Source organism: Anomaloglossus baeobatrachus, chromosome 2, assembly GCF_048569485.1.
Source record: "Anomaloglossus baeobatrachus isolate aAnoBae1 chromosome 2, aAnoBae1.hap1, whole genome shotgun sequence".
Classification (NCBI taxonomy): Eukaryota; Metazoa; Chordata; class Amphibia; order Anura; family Aromobatidae; genus Anomaloglossus; species Anomaloglossus baeobatrachus.
The window spans coordinates 171,922,118-171,941,967 of record NC_134354.1 but is presented as its reverse complement, the minus strand read 5'-3'; the positions used below and the strand labels follow the sequence as shown (position 1 = coordinate 171,941,967).

The 19,850-nt window shown below is 43.1% G+C and overlaps 1 protein-coding gene across 2 annotated transcripts in view; it reads left to right on the top strand.

The window, feature by feature from the left end:
• The window catches only part of ANOS1 (anosmin 1), a 356,611-nt gene that overhangs the window by 301,197 nt on the left and 35,564 nt on the right, over positions 1-19,850 (top strand). For both annotated transcript variants that reach the window (XM_075335484.1, XM_075335483.1), the window contains one exon: positions 13,484-13,655. In XM_075335484.1, the coding sequence (XP_075191599.1) occupies positions 13,484-13,655 (172 nt within the window). The remainder of the gene's footprint in view (positions 1-13,483; positions 13,656-19,850) is intronic.

Here is a 19,850-nt window from a genome sequence, read left to right as displayed (position 1 = left end):
AACGTGTCTTCAGTGCTGCTGGGTGTGTGCTGACAGATAAGCGCACGCGTCTGTCCAGTGACAATGTGGACAGACTGACGTTCATCAAAATGAACAAGTCATGGATCCAGAAGGAATTTACTACCCCTGTGTCATCCTGGGGAGAGTAAATGCTTGTGGATTTGGAATGTGCTTGATGCAAATCAAAACATCCTGTTTGCAACTAGGGCACAAGTGCTGCCACTGATAAGGTGTCTGTGTGGGGCCCAATTTTTGGAAAAAAAGGGAGACTCCGCTTGGAGTAACCCTTGCTTGCTGTGTTTTTTAAAAATGATACAAGATGAACAGATCTGAAGGCAAGATGAAGCCAACATCATGTCTCCGCCTGCACTTTTCTCACAAACCTGCATTTTTCCAGGGACACCCTACTCAACACCGTCTACAGACAGCAGCCAGATCTCTGTCCCTCAGATGTGGTCAAATAAAAGGCCACTTACTGCGACCCATGACAAAGCTAAGTGGTTGACTCTATCCCTCTGTAAGCTGTTGGCTACCGAAATGCTGCCTTTACGCGTAGTGGACACACAGGATTTTACAGACCTTATGTCTGTCGCTGTGCCCCAGTACCAGATGCCCAATCACCACTGCTTCTCCAAGAAAAGCATGCCCGCGCTACACCGGCATGTCGCACACAACATCACCACTTCCTTGAGAAAATCTGTGTGCGACAGGGTGCATTTCAACACAGATACTTGGACCAGTAAGCATAGACAGGGTCATTACATGTCACTGACTGGGCACTGGCAAACTATGGTGAGAGATGGAGAAGGGTCTGCTGTACAAGTCTTGCCGTCCCCACGAGTTGTTTCAATCCTTGTTCTGTATGTAGAAGTTAATACACTGCTTCTGCCTCTTCAACCTCGTGTGGGTCCTCTACCTTTGCGCAAACCCTGTGTGGTCAGGCCACCCTTCCTTGCAACTGCGCACAAGGACTACCACACACCTCCTTACTATGCTGGCAGCAGAGCTCAATGCCATCAGGCGGTCAAAGTTTTACTTTGAAATGTATGGGAAATGTGAGTCACACCGCTATTACAGAGAATAGTAGTCAGGCAGGGTCAAAACATTAATTGAGGAACAGGAACAGAATGGGACGGCCAGGACTTAATCAGAAAACAAGCAGAGGTGAAATGCGTATCGGCCAACAAGGTACATAAACAGCAAGCAGGAAAAGTAGTCAGGTAACAAGCACACAAAATCATAAAACTGAACTGGGGGTAAAATTAACCAGAGGTTCATAGCTATGTCTGGCAGTGGTCTGCAGACAGGATGGGCATAAAAAAGGGTGTGGTGTCTTCCCATTGGTTGTAGCTGAATGATGGTATTTCATCTGTGAGATACCCACCAGCTACATTCAGCCAGAGATTCTGCATCTGTCAAGGTAATGCAGCCCAGTGGGTGAGCATAACCTGCGTCCACCTGCGCCGCTGGCATCGACTACTCTCCCATCATCAGCACTATTCATGAAAGGAACACGTTGTCACCTGGCGACCGGAGTACAAATTGACGGAGCGGACTCCGTTGGTGACTTAACAGCCGTGTGCGGCAATGATGCAAACCTGGCTGCGGGCCATCCTCAGGGCAATGTGACACACGTGCCTTTTATGGCTCACGTGTTGATCCGAATTCTCCAGCAATTTTTAAAACACCATCACGGCCTACATGGCCTTGTGCAGCGGGCACGCTCGCTATGTGCTCACTTCCATCGTGCGCACACAGCAGCTCAACAACTTTCATCACTCCGGAAGTCTTAGGGTCTGGCAGTTAAACGCCGGAAATGCGATGTTCCGACACGCAGGAATTGGAATCTGCACATGTTGCAGCGTGTGTGGCAGCACCGCAGAGCCCTGCTGAAATACGGTAAGACATATAGCCTGGGATAAGTTGATCCAGAGGTGGTGCAGATCACGCTGCTGGAGTGGTGTCAGATCAAGGACCTATGCACCCTGCTACACAGTTTTGAAATGTCGACGAAGATGTTTAGCACTGGCAATGTCATTCTCAGCGTGACAATTCTGGTCATCTACATGATGGAGCACACTGTAATTATTATTCGGAGTCAGGTGTTGGGACAAGAGGAAGGGGAGGAAGTACAGGAGGAGTCATATGCGGAAGGGATAACAAGATCTACGAGGTCCAGATGGTCAGCGGCACCTATGCGGCAGTCATGGTGAGGGAGAGGGATTAACAAGGGCGCATAGTATCAGCAAAAAGTGTTGATGAAAGTGCAGGAGCCCATGAAGAAATGGAGGACGAACTGGCGATGGGCATGGAAGACTCAGCAGATGAGTGAGAGCTTGCTCACATTTCGGTTGTGCGAGGTTGTGGGTAGAGGGCAGAGGAAGGATGCACGATTCTCACCTCTCTGCCACCAACACACCAAGGACTTGGTCCTCCTGGATGCACAAGACACATGAGCGCCTTCTTGCTGCACTACCTACATGACCCTCGGATTGTATGAATTTGAAGTAATCCTGAATACTGGGTTGCCACACTGTTAGATCCCCGGTACAAGACAAAATTTGGCGAACTAATTCCTGCCATAGAAATAGACGCACGTATACAGGAGTATCTGCAGAATGTGGTACGCAATCTTAGATCTACTTTTCCACTAAACACCAGTGCTGCACAGAGTGAATCTCAACACTTTGTCATGGATAGGAGGAAATGGTCTTTTACTTGTCCACATCGGAGGGACCGAGGGATGGCTGCTGTGCTGAGATGGCGTTGAGTACGGTGTCCCTGCACAGTTGCACTTTTGGTCATATCCCAAAATGAGTTGAAAAAGGACAGATGCTGTTGGAAAGGGGAACAGGTGTGTTGGAAAGGGGAAAAAAATTTTGGTCCGTGGATTTGGTGGTTAAACAACTGTAACATTTGCTGAAGAAACAACATCTGTTACAGTGGGACTGGCAGATTTGGATAAAGTGGTATATAATCTGTGACCGCTATATAACAAAAATTAATAAGAAAAGAAAGAGAAAGGTATATATCACCTTCAGCAGTCAGTGTCCACCGTGCTCCCAGTTGGAAAAGGAGAGGTTGGCAACTTGAAGGTTTGGTGGAGGATACAGAGCTGTGTGGCTATGAAACTAATAGTAGCCTGAACCGAGTTAGACGCCATTCGGATCTGGAGACTGTGAGCCCTGTTAGCGTCACAGGGTCCACATGCCCACCCAGCCCAGGAACTCCCTGTTAACAACACAGGGGCCATTGAGTACGCTGACCGTGTGCGTAGGGGCCACACCTGTGGACAGCAGGCGCATCAGCAGCAGCAGGCCTGTTAATGCCACTGGGCTGCACAAGCAGGACTGTTAGGACAGGAGCTGGTCTTAACCGTTCTGCGTTACCAACTGTGGTGGTGGCCTGCATCCACCACCCTATCCCTGCCTACCTCTGGCCTAAAGCCGCAATGGGTTCAACACATGGAGGTGTGCTCTTTCGGAGCATAATAGAAGACTGCGCACCTCCTTGTTGGCTCCAGCCCCTTTTATAACCTGGGTCCGCCCCAAACCAGGGTGAACCACAATGCACCTCCTGGAGACAAAAGCAGAGTGACACGTCATGAGTGGCATAACTAGCGTCCTATTTGGAAACGCAACTTCAATGATGACCTCATGGCTGCCATGACCCAAACACCTCACCAGTCATCGTCTGACCATCAATAATGCGGTGACAAGTCATAGGTGTGGGCCTCTGCAAGCCATTTGGGAGGACACCTGATGCCCTGTGGTCTATATGGGACCCCCACATCAGGGCCAGGGCCAAAGAGTTCATTACCGGACCTAGTCTCTGATGCAGGAAGTGCCTGAGCATGCTCAGTAGCATGAAATACAGTCTCTGAAAAAAGACTATCAGCTTTAGCATGGTGTCTAGGCACAAAACAGGACTTAGACCCGGCACAGAATGCAAGCACCTGTGCAAAGAGGCTTTTCACACTTAGTGTGGGAGCATGCGCTGTATCCCGAAATGAAGACTTAGCGTCAGGAATGGCACAGTCAGGCTGAGCATACTCACTAGGCGAAACACTGTAATTATGCTGCAGCTGGGGTACATCGGCACACGCATGCGCACTAGCTGCCTCTCCACACTTAGACGTGGAGGGGAAATTTGTCTTGGAGATGCTGTCTATGAACAGAAGGAAAAGCTAAAGGAAGCCTGACTTTCTATCCCTCCGAATTATGAAATGCAGCAATGAATTCCATGAGTTTGCTATAACATTAGCGTAGCTAAATGTGCATGAGGGTGTGATGTAGAGGTGCTAGAAATAGCTTGTCACCAGTGGGGCACTAATGGAATACAACAGCCAGTTCTATGATGCCACAAAATGGCAGTATTTTGTGCTATCATTATAGCTTATTAAAAACAGAGCACGAGGTTGTCATGCAGAGGTGCTGCACATAGATTTGCAGTAGTGTGAATAGACAAAAGTACAATAGCCACGTTTAGGATACAACTAGGTACAGTGAGTGTTTGCTAGTATAATGGCTGAGTTTAAAAAAGTTTGAGTGTGCAATGCAGGCAGATGTCCTGCAAATATCGTTCCAATACTGTGAATTGACAAAAGTACAATAGCCACGTTTAGGATACAACTAGGTACAGTGAGTGTTTGCTAGTATAATGGCTGAGTTTAAAAAAGTTTGAGTGTGCAATGCAGGCAGACGTGCTGCAAATAACGTTCCAATACTGTGAATAGACAAAAGTACAATAGCCACGTTTAGGATACAACTAGGTACACTGAGTGTTTGCTACTATAAATGGCTGAGTTTAAAAAAGTTTGAGTGTGCAATGCAGGCAGACGTGCTGCAAATAACGTTCCAATACTGTGAATTGACAAAAGTACAATAGCCACGTTTAGGATACAACTAGGTACACTGAGTGTTTGCTAGTATAATGGCTGAGTTTAAAAAAGTTAGAGTGTGCAATGCAGGCAGACGTGCTGCAAATATCGTTCCAATACTGTGAATAGACAAAAGTACAATAGCCACGTTTAGGATACAACTAGGTACACTGAGTGTTTGCTACTATAAATGGCTGAGTTTAAAAAAGTTTGAGTGTGCAATGCAGGCAGACGTGCTGCAAATAACGTTCCAATACTGTGAATTGACAAAAGTACAATAGCCACGTTTAGGATACAACTAGGTACACTGAGTGTTTGCTAGTATAATGGCTGAGTTTAAAAAAGTTAGAGTGTGCAATGCAGGCAGACGTGCTGCAAATATCGTTCCAATACTGTGAATAGACAAAAGTACAATAGCCACGTTTAGGATACAACTAGGTACACTGAGTGTTTGCTACTATAAATGGCTGAGTTTAAAAAAGTTTGAGTGTGCAATGCAGGCAGACGTGCTGCAAATAACGTTCCAATACTGTGAATTGACAAAAGTACAATAGCCACGTTTAGGATACAACTAGGTACACTGAGTGTTTGCTACTATAAATGGCTGAGTTTAAAAAAGTTAGAGTGTGCAATGCAGGCAGACGTGCTGCAAATATCGTTCCAATACTGTGAATAGACAAAAGTACAATAGCCACGTTTAGGATACAACTAGGTACACTGAGTGTTTGCTAGTATAATGGCTTAGTAACAATGAGTTGTAGTGTGCAATGCAGGCAGACGTGCTCTGCAAATGTCTTTGCACTAGTGGGACTATAGCAAAGTCCAATAGCCACGTTTAGGATGCCACTAGGTACACTGAGTGTTTGCTAGTAAAATTGCTTAGTTTAAAAAAGTTTGAGTGTGCAATGCAGGCAGATGTCCTGCAAATATCGTTCCAATACTGTGAATTGACAAAAGTACAATAGCCACGTTTAGGATACAACTAGGTACAGTGAGTGTTTGCTAGTATAATGGCTGAGTTTAAAAAAGTTAGAGTGTGCAATGCAGGCAGACGTGCTGCAAATATCGTTCCAATACTGTGAATAGACAAAAGTAAAATAGCCACGTTTAGGATACAACTAGGTACACTGAGTGTTTGCTAGTATAATGGCTGAGTTTAAAAAAGTTAGAGTGTGCAATGCAGGCAGACGTGCTGCAAATAACGTTCCAATACTGTGAATAGACAAAAGTACAATAGCCACGTTTAGGATACAACTAGGTACACTGAGTGTTTGCTACTATAAATGGCTGAGTTTAAAAAAGTTTGAGTGTGCAATGCAGGCAGACGTGCTGCAAATATCGTTCCAATACTGTGAATAGACAAAAGTACAATAGCCACGTTTAGGATACAACTAGGTACACTGAGTGTTTGCTAGTATAATGGCTTAGTAACAATGAGTTGTAGTGTGCAATGCAGGCAGACGTGCTCTGCAAATGTCTTTGCACTAGTGGGACTATAGCAAAGTCCAATAGCCACGTTTAGGATGCCACTAGGTACACTGAGTGTTTGCTAGTAAAATTGCTTAGTTTAAAAAAGTTGGAGTGTGCAATGCAGGCAGATGTCCTGCAAATATCGTTCCAATACTGTGAATTGACAAAAGTACAATAGCCACGTTTAGGATACAACTAGGTACAGTGAGTGTTTGCTAGTATAATGGCTGAGTTTAAAAAAGTTTGAGTGTGCAATGCAGGCAGACGTGCTGCAAATAACGTTCCAATACTGTGAATAGACAAAAGTACAATAGCCACGTTTAGGATACAACTAGGTACACTGAGTGTTTGCTACTATAAATGGCTGAGTTTAAAAAAGTTTGAGTGTGCAATGCAGGCAGACGTGCTGCAAATAACGTTCCAATACTGTGAATTGACAAAAGTACAATAGCCACGTTTAGGATACAACTAGGTACAGTGAGTGTTTGCTAGTATAATGGCTGAGTTTAAAAAAGTTTGAGTGTGCAATGCAGGCAGACGTGCTGCAAATAACGTTCCAATACTGTGAATTGACAAAAGTACAATAGCCACGTTTAGGATACAACTAGGTACAGTGAGTGTTTGCTAGTATAATGGCTGAGTTTAAAAAAGTTTGAGTGTGCAATGCAGGCAGACGTGCTGCAAATAACGTTCCAATACTGTGAATTGACAAAAGTACAATAGCCACGTTTAGGATACAACTAGGTACAGTGAGTGTTTGCTAGTATAATGGCTGAGTTTAAAAAAGTTAGAGTGTGCAATGCAGGCAGACGTGCTGCAAATATCGTTCCAATACTGTGAATAGACAAAAGTAAAATAGCCACGTTTAGGATACAACTAGGTACACTGAGTGTTTGCTAGTATAATGGCTGAGTTTAAAAAAGTTAGAGTGTGCAATGCAGGCAGACGTGCTGCAAATAACGTTCCAATACTGTGAATAGACAAAAGTACAATAGCCACGTTTAGGATACAACTAGGTACACTGAGTGTTTGCTACTATAAATGGCTGAGTTTAAAAAAGTTTGAGTGTGCAATGCAGGCAGACGTGCTGCAAATAACGTTCCAATACTGTGAATTGACAAAAGTACAATAGCCACGTTTAGGATACAACTAGGTACACTGAGTGTTTGCTACTATAAATGGCTGAGTTTAAAAAAGTTTGAGTGTGCAATGCAGGCAGACGTGCTGCAAATAACGTTCCAATACTGTGAATTGACAAAAGTACAATAGCCACGTTTAGGATACAACTAGGTACACTGAGTGTTTGCTAGTATAATGGCTGAGTTTAAAAAAGTTAGAGTGTGCAATGCAGGCAGACGTGCTGCAAATATCGTTCCAATACTGTGAATAGACAAAAGTACAATAGCCACGTTTAGGATACAACTAGGTACACTGAGTGTTTGCTACTATAAATGGCTGAGTTTAAAAAAGTTTGAGTGTGCAATGCAGGCAGACGTGCTGCAAATAACGTTCCAATACTGTGAATTGACAAAAGTACAATAGCCACGTTTAGGATACAACTAGGTACACTGAGTGTTTGCTACTATAAATGGCTGAGTTTAAAAAAGTTAGAGTGTGCAATGCAGGCAGACGTGCTGCAAATATCGTTCCAATACTGTGAATAGACAAAAGTACAATAGCCACGTTTAGGATACAACTAGGTACACTGAGTGTTTGCTACTATAAATGGCTGAGTTTAAAAAAGTTAGAGTGTGCAATGCAGGCAGACGTGCTGCAAATATCGTTCCAATACTGTGAATAGACAAAAGTACAATAGCCACGTTTAGGATACAACTAGGTACACTGAGTGTTTGCTACTATAAATGGCTGAGTTTAAAAAAGTTAGAGTGTGCAATGCAGGCAGACGTGCTGCAAATATCGTTCCAATACTGTGAATAGACAAAAGTACAATAGCCACGTTTAGGATACAACTAGGTACACTGAGTGTTTGCTAGTATAATGGCTTAGTAACAATGAGTTGTAGTGTGCAATGCAGGCAGACGTGCTCTGCAAATGTCTTTGCACTAGTGGGACTATAGCAAAGTCCAATAGCCACGTTTAGGATGCCACTAGGTACACTGAGTGTTTGCTAGTAAAATTGCTTAGTTTAAAAAAGTTGGAGTGTGCAATTCAGGCAGATGTGCTCTGCTAATATCTTTGCACTAGTGGGACTATAGCAAAGTCCAATAGCCACGTATAGGATGCCACTAGGTACACTGAGTGTTTGCTAGTATAATGGCTTAGTTAAAATGAGTTTGAGTGTGCAATGCAGGCAGACGCGCTATGCAAATGTCTTTGCACTAGTGGGACTATAGCAAAGTCCAATAGCCACGTATAGGATGCCACTAGGTACACTGAGTGTTTGCTAGTATAATGGCTTAGTTATCAGTTGGAGTGTGCAGAGGACAAGAGGGTACAGTGGCAGGATTGTGGTGCTCTGGGTAGAGGAATGGAAGCCTGCCTTTCTATTCCCTCCTAATGGTGAAATGCAGGTAGGAAATCCCTGACCTGGGCTACACAGACGCTGTTGCTGTTTGCAGGACCTGTCACCTATGGCTCTCTGACCCTGCCGGTTGGAGCCCTTAAAAGGACTGCTATAAAGTGCTCTCCCTAAGCTGTCTAACGCTGTGTATGCAGCGCATACAGCTGTATCGGCTATAGGACTCAGGAAGACGGAGCTGCGACAGTGATGTCTGACACCAAAGACGCAGAAGGCAGATAATGGCGTCCGTGAAGAAAATGTCCGGTTTTATAATGCAGGGACATGTGACATGCAGATCCTATCACACATGCCGTTGCTTCTCTGGCTCAAAGTCCACTTAGCTGTGTGTGTGTCTGGGATTGGCTGACATGCTGGCCCGCCCCACAAGACGCGCGCGCTTAGGGAAGGAAGACAAGAAAAAAAAAAAAAAAAAATGGCGATCGCCATTATAGAAACAGCAGTGATCTGAAGGCGCTGTTCACGCACACTATACACTGAAATGTGATAATAGTTTGATTCACAGAGTGACTTACACTATTACAGCAGAAACCAAGCTATGATTTAGCTGTTTTTTGGCTGCTAGAACCGTTCTCGAACGTTTCTAGAACTACCGAGCTTTTGCAAAAAGCTCGAGTTCTAGTTCGATCTAGAACATGCCCCAAAATCACTCGAGCCGCGAACTGGAGAACCACGAACCACGAACCGCGCTCAACTCTAATCCTAAGTATAAATCTATTGTAGACAGTGTAGTCAGTGGCGTAACTTGAAGCTCATGAGTCCAAATACAAACTGTCCAACAAGGCACTCAATTATTGCAAATATTCAATAGAATTTTTGTTTTCACATAGGCCAAAGGGACTTTTTGGACCCCCTAGGCTCTAGGGCCCAGGTGCCATTAGAACCCCTGCACTTATTGTAGTTATGCCCCTGATTGTAGTCATATGACAAAAGATAGCTCTAGTTATTTATATATGAGATGTTTTAAAGGAAATGGTGACACATAATATATTTTTAAATCATTCTAGTTTACAAACCTTTAGTTAATCTTAAGCCAAATATAGGAGTGAGACACTGTCCATACTACCCAAAAATATTTCTCAAATGCAAAAAGGATTTCTCTAAGTGCATGCAATGAATAAGAACAAGGACCCTCCTTGCTAGCACTGTCTCTAAGTTTATTGCTGCCTCTCTTGACTCTGCCATGTAGAGATGAGCAATTAAATTTAATTGGAATAGAATTCTATGGAATTTAAAATAATTGAAACCTTTTTGTAATTCGTTTCTGCTTGGAATCTGCAAAATGATGGCCACTTGCTACCATTTTTCTGAATCATAAAAGGCCATCAAAATGTTATCAAATAAAAAAAAATCCCTATACATACCTTACTGATTACTTCTTCAGCTTCTTCGCTTCTCATCACCACCCATCCGGTATTGGCACATCTTTGGATTGCTACCAGACACCTTGAAATCTCATGCTGGGCAGTGTTTCGGAATTTGACTGGCCTGGAAGAGTTCAATGCATGTGCCAGTAAAGGTCGCAGTCAATTCTGTGATATCATGATGTGATAGCATGTACCATGACCTTTGTGGGCACATGCAATGGCACGAGGACTGGACTTGTGACTGGGAGGATCAATGGACATGAGGAGTGGAGGGGATGAAGAGATAGGAGGTGAGCAGTGAGGTGAGTATAAGGGTCCCTTCATTTTTTACATATTACGATTATTATGTTCTGGGGTCTCTTGAGATCCTAGAGCAGGTGTCTCAAACACGCAGCTCACAGGCTACATGTAGCCCCTGAGGCTATTCCTTGTGGTCCATAGACACGTTGACCCCTTGACGATTGCGGACAGTGCAGGGGGCTGCTGTTAGCGCTTTACTTCAGATAAATTTATTGCTAGCACAACGCAGAGACAAACTCTATGCACAACATTACTAATGGCATCCGCCGGCCAATAACAGGCCAGCAGCCGATGTCATATACCAACGTTGGCTGCTGGCCTCTGATTGACTGGCATCTGCAATTGGTAAAGCTGTGCAGAGAGTTTGTCTCTGTGCAGTGACAGCAATATATTCATCTGAAGTAAAGCTCTGACAGCACCCCTCTGCACTTTCCATGATCAGCAAGGAGTCTATGTGCCTGCGGGCCACAAGATGCAGAAAAGATGACAATGAGGGAAAGGAGGACAGGTGAGAAGAATCTTTAGTTTTTGTTTTTAATGTGTATGTGAAGAAAGGCATATTAGGGTAAATTACTACAGGATGGGACTTTGTTACAAGAAGGGGACTAGGAAAGGGAATATTACTACAAGTAGGGGACCAGGATGGGGACATTACTACAAGATAAGAACCAGGATGAGGACATTACTACAAGAAGAGGACCAGAAAGAACCAGAAAGACCAGGAGCTTTTGCAAGGCAATAAAAGAGATTTTTATTCATACAAAATGACATGTATTATAAGACAAAACATGAAAGGGTTAAAAGTGCTACAGAAAGGGAAAACACCCAAGGGCATGTGGGCCAGAGGAGTAAGATTATAAACCGCAATAGCCAGGGTGCTAGGACAGAGCTGAATTAGTACATAGATCAAATAAGTATATATAACATAAGATGAAGCCCTATACAGACCGCTTACCCATTAATAAAGATCGTCACTCCTGTGTCCCACTGCCAGCAATACCCATCCGAGGAGGAAGAAGCATGAGAATATTGCTACAAGATGAACAGCATGTGCACAAGGATGGGAACATTACTACAGGTTGGGGGCAAGGATAGGCACATTACTACAGGAAGGGGTCCAGGACGGGCACATTTCTACAGGATGGGGACAAGGATGGGCACATTACTACATGATGGGGACCAGGATGGACACATTACTACAGGATGGGGATAAGGAGGGGCATATTACTAAAGTATATCTACAAGGATGGGGCACAATAATTCAAGAAGGGGATAAGAATTTGGCACACTATTACAGGATGGTGACAAGGATGGGCACATTACTACAGGATGGGGACAAGGATGGTCACAGTACAACAAATTAGCACAAGGATGGGCACATTACTACAAGATGGGGACAAGAATGGCCACAGTACTACATTACTAGAAGAAAGGGGACACAGATGGGCACATCACATTACAACAAGGAGGAGACAAGAATGTAGCACACTATTACAGTATGGGGACAAATATGGGCACATTACTACAGGATTGTACAAAGATAGGCACATTACTACATGATGTTGGCAAAATTACTATATGGTGCTAATTGTAAGACAATATTACTTGCAAGAAGGAAATAAAAGGTAAAAAAAATCAAAATAATATAAATATGCTACAATAAACAAAAAAGTGCACATTTGTTATTGCCACATCCATAATGACCAAAGCTATAAAACTGTACCATAACCCATATGATGAATGCCATTTGAAAAAAATAAAATAAACAAGCTAAACATTTTCAAAAAAGTGATCCAAATGTTTATATAAAAAAATAGTATCACTAAAAAAATGTCACTTTGTCCTGCAAATAATGCGGACCCCCAAATAAATGTTTTTTCTATGTGTGGCCTATATATGCAGCTGAGTTTGAGACCTCTGCACTACAGCATTTAATCTAATGCCATAAAGACTCCAACCGTCATTGATTTATCACAGTTAGGGTACAGTCAGAAGAGTGTATATTCTTTTATGGATTCGGTTCCACTTCCAATGTGAGAGCCGAAGGTCATGCGACTATGATCTGATCTTGCAATTGGATCACAGCTGTGGAAAAGATGGAGGGAGCACTTTCTTCCTCTCCTCCGCTGCCTGCCTTTGCATACATCACACTGTGGTCAGATGACATGCGAGTGCAGTGCAATGTTTCACACGCACCTATAGACCTGTATGGGGGTGCGTGTGAGCCGAGACTAACTGCCAAACACATCATGCTGCGATTCATTGCTCATGCCGATATGACATGAGAAATCAATCACAGATGGACACTGTCGTATAGTTTTGCATTAGAGTGAGAGCAATCCAATGTTTTATCAGATTGCATTCATTTATGCAAAATGCAAGTGGAACCAAGTCCTATGCGAGAGAATTGGATGGTTTATACAAATAACATTTAGTTTAAACTCATCTCCGAAAATGAGCCAAGTGTCATTTACTGTGATCCGATTCTCTCACATGCAAGAATTGGAGCACAGGTGAGGAGAAGATGGAGAACTTAATTTCTCCATCTCCTCCTTTGAGTGTGTAGACGTATATCGGACTGCACTCGGATGACTAGTGCAGTGCTAAATTTTGCACTCACCCATTGATTTTAACAGGTGCACGCTGTCCGATATACCCTGCCAATCACAGCATGCAGCGATTTTTTTTTGCTCATAATAAATCAGCATGAGAAAAAAAAGTGTTGGCTCAAACTACCCCATAATGTAACATTAGAGTAAGTTCTATCCAATAATACATCAGATAGCAATGGTCCGAGTTATATGCTAGCTATACGATATTGTGAGTAAACTGTAAATGGAAACCTTATCAGTACAAGCACTCGCTCTTTATTGCCCATCTTTTCCTGTTGCTTTTGTGATTATGGATCATATTTATATCTCCCCACAGGATCATCACATTATCCTACCAGGGCTATTATTTTCTTGCAAATACAAAGTCACAATACAGCCAGCCAGATCTAAGGGTCATTTAAAGGCTGAAAGCATATTCTTCACAACTCCGCCTTGTTCAGCGCTGAAAGGCAAAAACCACAAACATATTAACTGTCCAACTGAAGGAGGTAAGAAATAGTTTGGTTAAGTCTTGAGATCAAATAAGTTTGTGATTTGTTTCATTTAAATTTTTTTGTATTGGCACATTTTTCCTACTTTTTTTTTGCTTATTTTATGTTATATCTAATTAAATTATGTTATTGGGATGCCCTTTCAGTGCCTTATCTCATGAAGTATTTCATAACTAGGAATGAGAGAATCCAAACTGTAAAGTTCAGGGTCTGTACCGTGTCCAGTGCACAAACTTGAACACGGATTTCTCACTGAAGTCCGTGGTCCAGTTTGGAGTTTGGATGCTGTTCGTATGCTGAATAAAGTTGATTGAAAGACTGCAACAGTAGCCAATCAATAATCTGTTTGGCTTTGGTCACTTCCACAGTCATTGCTTTCGTACCTGGTACTGGCATGGTTGTGATTTGCTGCCTACATAATGTCATCAGGTCTATATAGGATCCAGTGATGCCATACTTGGCACACAATGTCCTCTGGAAGTTGACAAAAGCAAAGTAAGTTCCCCCCTTACATATTGTACACTAACACCCTTTAATGACCTTCATGGGACACTAAAGAGTGTTTTTAGCCTTGTTTAACTAATAAAGAATTTAAATAAATGAGGTGGAGTCCCTCCAATTTTTTTTATAGCTGGCCAGGTTAAAGCAGAAAGAGGTTGGTATTATCAGATTAAAAAAGTCCATAGTAATTTGTTCCTTTCCAGGTTAAAGATAGTAGTCAGCAGCTGCCCTAGAAGTGGTACATCCACTAGATTCTGGTGCTTCACTATTCCTAAGTGCCCTGGTGCATTGGCAATCTGGATAATATTTTTGTGGTTGATTTCAGCTGTGATTTCAGCTGACATCAAGTCCAGGGGTCAGTAATGGAGAGGCATCTATCAGACACCCTAGTTACTATCCCAGTAAGTATAAAGTAAAAAAAAAACACACAGACAGGAAAATTTTAATTAAAAACAATGTTTTGAAGTTCCAACACAATTAAAATAAGATAATGTCCCAAAAAGACCATTGAATCCTATAGAGCCTCATTCTCAGAAAGAGGCTTCATAGGTCACTTGTGGTCAGCAGCAGGCACAGAATTTCTCAAGCTCGTATTTTTTCCTGTATGTGTTATTTTTACTTTGTATGTGTTTTTTTTACTTTTCACTTACCAAGTTAGTACTGGGGGTGACTGATAGCATAGGGGTTTGTAATGGAGAAGTTTCTGACATTACACAGCTGACATCAAACCCATAATCTATTACACCAAATACAAAAGCACTAGGGCAATCTGGAAGAGCCTGGGGTGAAGAGCCAGTAATGATGCATCTAATGGACAGGGGTGGAGACAGTCTGCTATTTTTAGGCTGATAAGGGCCAAATAACCATGAGCCTTCCCAGCCTAATAATACCAGCTCCCAGTACTCTGCTTTACCTTGGCTGGTTATCCAAAATAGGGGAGCAACCATACAGTTTTTAAAATTATTTATAAATAAATAAGTTAAAAAATGGAGTGTAGTCCCCTCTGTTTTTTTATAACAAGTCAAGGTAAGGCAGACAGCTGAGGGCTGCAGCCCAACACCATTTTTTAAAATTATTTATTCATTCCCTATCCACATTTGTTTGCAGGGCAATTGTCATTTTTTTGCCACCATTTTAATTATTGCAGCCCTTGTCATGCAATATTTGGTGCCAGACGTATTAGGTGTCACAACAGCCTCGGGCTCTGTTCACATTGCAGCGCCTGATAGGCAATTTGATTTCTCCTAGTTATTCAGCCGGAGCTGGGTGTTGGCTGTTTCATGTGCATTGTTCCTCAGTCCTGCAGGAGTTAATTTCTGCTGACTTGGGGATTTCTGCTAGGAGCTCAGCTCTTGCTAATAACCTATTACAAGAGTCTCCTTCCTATATAAGATTCTGGATCCTGCTACTCAGTGCCAATAATAGCTTCAGCTTGTGCAGCAATTCCGATCTTATTGTGATGATCCAATTCTGGTGATCTGTGGTGTGCTTATTGTGCGGTGTGGAAGTTTCCCAGTTGTCAGTTTACTTCCTCCCCTTGTTACTTTCTCCTGTGCATGTATTGTTGATCCCTGCCGTGTGTATGAGTTTTGGTTTTTCCCCTGTCTGTGTTTACTTGTGGGTTTGTGACTGTAGTCCTGGCTCATCTATTAAGTGGAGGAGGGGAAGGGAGTTACAGCATGGTTTAGACAGGAGTTAGGGTCATGCTGATGACTCAAACCTTGCTACTATCAAATGTACCTCTGAGCTCAGGAGTGCAGAATCCCCAGTCTGATGGTCAGCCTAATTGTCCCTGTCCTGTCATCCCACCCTGTGACAGCCCTGTAGCTCTTACTATGACCATTTTACAGCAGTATCTGTCCAAGATAAAAATCGCAATTAGCATCCAGAAAACAGATTGCATTCAGCTATCTATTGTCCATGAAATAAATAGGACTGCACTCAGATGACATTTAAGCACTGTCTGGTTTTTAGGAACTGCCAGAATAGAGAAGATGGAATTTTTTTCATCTTCTTCGCATCCAAGAGAATCGAATCACACTCTGATCAAATTCTGATCAAACTCTGATCAGAGTGTGATAAGCATAAGTAGTTTGTTAGTTTGTCATTTTTATTCCATGGGGAATACCTGGAAAAGATGTTGTATGCACTCACTCTAAATATTACCACACCTGTTTTTTTTCCCAGGTTTTGATTTAAGTAAAGTAAAAAAATATTATTTCCATTTATATTATCTAATATCATTGCAATGATTGTATCTGTTCTGCAAAATTTCATATTTCATTAATACATTTATAAAAGTAACCTAGTGTAAATATTAAAACAAATATATTAACATTATTAACGTTTTCAGTTTAAAAAGTCAGTGTGAAGTTTTTTTAATTGACTAAAATACAGTATATCAGTAAAATAACTACATCCCTCACATTTCGGAAAATATTTTATTAAACCTTTTCATGAGATAACAATGAAGATATGATGCTTTGATACAATGTAAAGTTGTCATTCTCAAGCTTTTATGACAGTGTAAATATGATGTGCCCACTAGATAGCTCAACAGACCTAGTCATTAATGTCAAATCTGCTGGCAACAAAAATGAGTCCAAGTAGCTATTTTCAATCCCCGGTGTCATCTGACTCATTAGTGTTACAAAGTCTCAGGTGTGAATGGGGGGCAGGTGTGTTACATTTGGTGCCATCACTCACATACTCATACTGGTCACTGTAAGTTCAACTCAGCACATCATAACTAGAGATGAGCGAACCGGTCCCGGTTCGGCTCGAGGTCGGTTCGCCGAACGGAGGTCCCGTTCGAGTTCGGTTCGTCGAACGTTCGACGAACTGAACTCGAACTGCATAGGAAACAATGGCAGGCATTCACAAACACATAAAAACACATAGAAAACACCCTCAAAGGTGTCCAAAAGGTGACAAACAACTCACAACACAACACAAACACATGGGAAAGTGACAAGGACATATACTCATGCAAAAACAAAACAGCTGGACAAGGAAAAAGAGGAGGACACACAGATATAGGCATGGCACGCCCTTCTAAAATCATGTAAAACACCGCAAGGTTACTCCAAGCGGAGCCTCCCTTTTTTTCCAAAAATTGTGCCCCACACACACCCACCCATTCAGTGGCAGCAGTTGTGCCCCAGTTGTACACTTCACAGCTAGATTTGCATCAAGCACATTCCAAAATACGCCATTCTTATCCGTCCCCAGGATGACACTGGGGTAGGTAGCAAAGTCTTTCCTGATCCCAGCTCTGTTCATCTTGGCTTCTTTTAAAAACACATCAAGCAAGGGTTACTCCAAGCGGAGCCTCCCTTTTTTCAAAAAATTGTGCCCCACACACACCCACCCATTCAGTGGCAGCACTTGTGCCCTAGTTGTACACTTCACAGCTAGATTTGCATCAAGCACATTCCAAAATACGCCATTCTTATCCGTCCCCAGGATGACACTGGGGTAGGTAGCAAAGTCTTTCCTGATCCCAGCTCTGTTCATCTTGGCTTCTTTTAAAAACACATCAAGCAAGGGTTACTCCAAGCGGAGCCTCCCTTTTTTCAAAAAATTGTGCCCCACACACACCCACCCATTCAGTGGCAGCACTTGTGCCCTAGTTGTACACTTCACAGCTAGATTTGCATCAAGCACATTCCAAAATACGCCATTCTTATCCGTCCCCAGGATGACACCGGGGTAGGTAGCAAAGTCTTTCCTGATCCCAGCTCTGTTCATCTTGGCTTCTTTTAAAAACACATCAAGCAAGGGTTACTCCAAGCGGAGCCTCCCTTTTTTCCAAAAATTGTGCCCCACACACACCCACCCATTCAGTGGCAGCACTTGTGCCCTAGTTGTACACTTCACAGCTAGATTTGCATCAAGCACATACCAATATACGCCATTCTTATCCGTCCCCAGGATGACACCGGGGTAGGTAGCAAAGTCTTTCCTGATCCCAGCTCTGTTCATCTTGGCTTCTTTTAAAAACACATCAAGCAAGGGTTACTCCAAGCGGAGCCTCCCTTTTTTTCCAAAAATTGTGCCCCACACACACCCACCCATTCAGTGGCAGCACTTGTGCCCTAGTTGTACACTTCACAGCTAGATTTGCATCAAGCACATTCCAAAATACGCCATTCTTATCCGTCCCCAGGATGACACCGGGGTAGGTAGCAAAGTCTTTCCTGATCCCAGCTCTGTTCATCTTGGCTTCTTTTAAAAACACATCAAGCAAGGGTTACTCCAAGCGGAGCCTCCCTTTTTTTCCAAAAATTGTGCCCCACACACACCCACCCATTCAGTGGCAGCACTTGTGCCCTAGTTGTACACTTCACAGCTAGATTTGCATCAAGCACATTCCAAAATACGCCATTCTTATCCGTCCCCAGGATGACACCGGGGTAGGTAGCAAAGTCTTTCCTGATCCCAGCTCTGTTCATCTTGGCTTCTTTTAAAAACACATCAAGCAAGGGTTACTCCAAGCGGAGCCTCCCTTTTTTCCAAAAATTGTGCCCCACACACACCCACCCATTCAGTGGCAGCACTTGTGCCCTAGTTGTACACTTCACAGCTAGATTTGCATCAAGCACATTCCAAAATACGCCATTCTTATCCGTCCCCAGGATGACACCGGGGTAGGTAGCAAAGTCTTTCCTGATCCCAGCTCTGTTCATCTTGGCTTCTTTTAAAAACACATCAAGCAAGGGTTACTCCAAGCGGAGCCTCCCTTTTTTTCCAAAAATTGTGCCCCACACACACCCACCCATTCAGTGGCAGCACTTGTGCCCTAGTTGTACACTTCACAGCTAGATTTGCATCAAGCACATTCAAAAATACGCCATAATTAATCGTCCCCAGGATGACACCAGGGTTGGTAGCAAAGTCTTTCCTGATCCCAGCTCTGTTCATCTTGGATCATTTTTAAAAAACACAGCAAGCAAGGGTTACTCCAAGCGAAGTCTCCCTTTTTTCCAAAAATTGGGCCCCACACACACCCACCCCTTCAGTGGCAGCAGTTGTGCCCCAGTTGTACAATTCACAGCTAGATTTGCATCAAGCACATTCCAAAATACGCCATTCTTATCCGTCCCCAGGATGACACCAGGGTAGGTAGCAAAGTCTTTGCTGAACCATGACTTGTTCATCTTAGCTTCTTTTAAAAACAATGTAAGCAAGGGTTACTCCAAGCGGAGTCTCCCTTTTTTAAAAAAATTGGGCCACACACACACACACCCCATCAGTGGCAGCAGTTGTGCCCTAGTTGCAAACAGGATGTTTTGATTTGCATCAAGCACATTCCAAATCCACAAGCATTTACTCTCCCCAGGATGACACAGGGGTAGTAAATTCCTTCTGGATCCATGACTTGTTCATTTTGATGAACGTCAGTCTGTCCACATTGTCACTGGACAGACGCGTGCGCTTATCTGTCAGCACACACCCAGCAGCACTGAAGACACGTTCAGAGACAACGCTGGCAGCTGGACACGACAAAATCTCCAAGGCGTAACTGGATAGCTCTAGCCATTTTTCTAGATTTGAAGCCCAAAAGGAGCAAGGCTCCATTTGCAAAGTCATGGCATCAATGTTCATTTGGAGATACTCCTGTATCATCCTCTCCAGCCGTTGACTATGTGTCAGACTTGTTGTCTCTGGTGGCCTTGCAAAGGAGGGTCT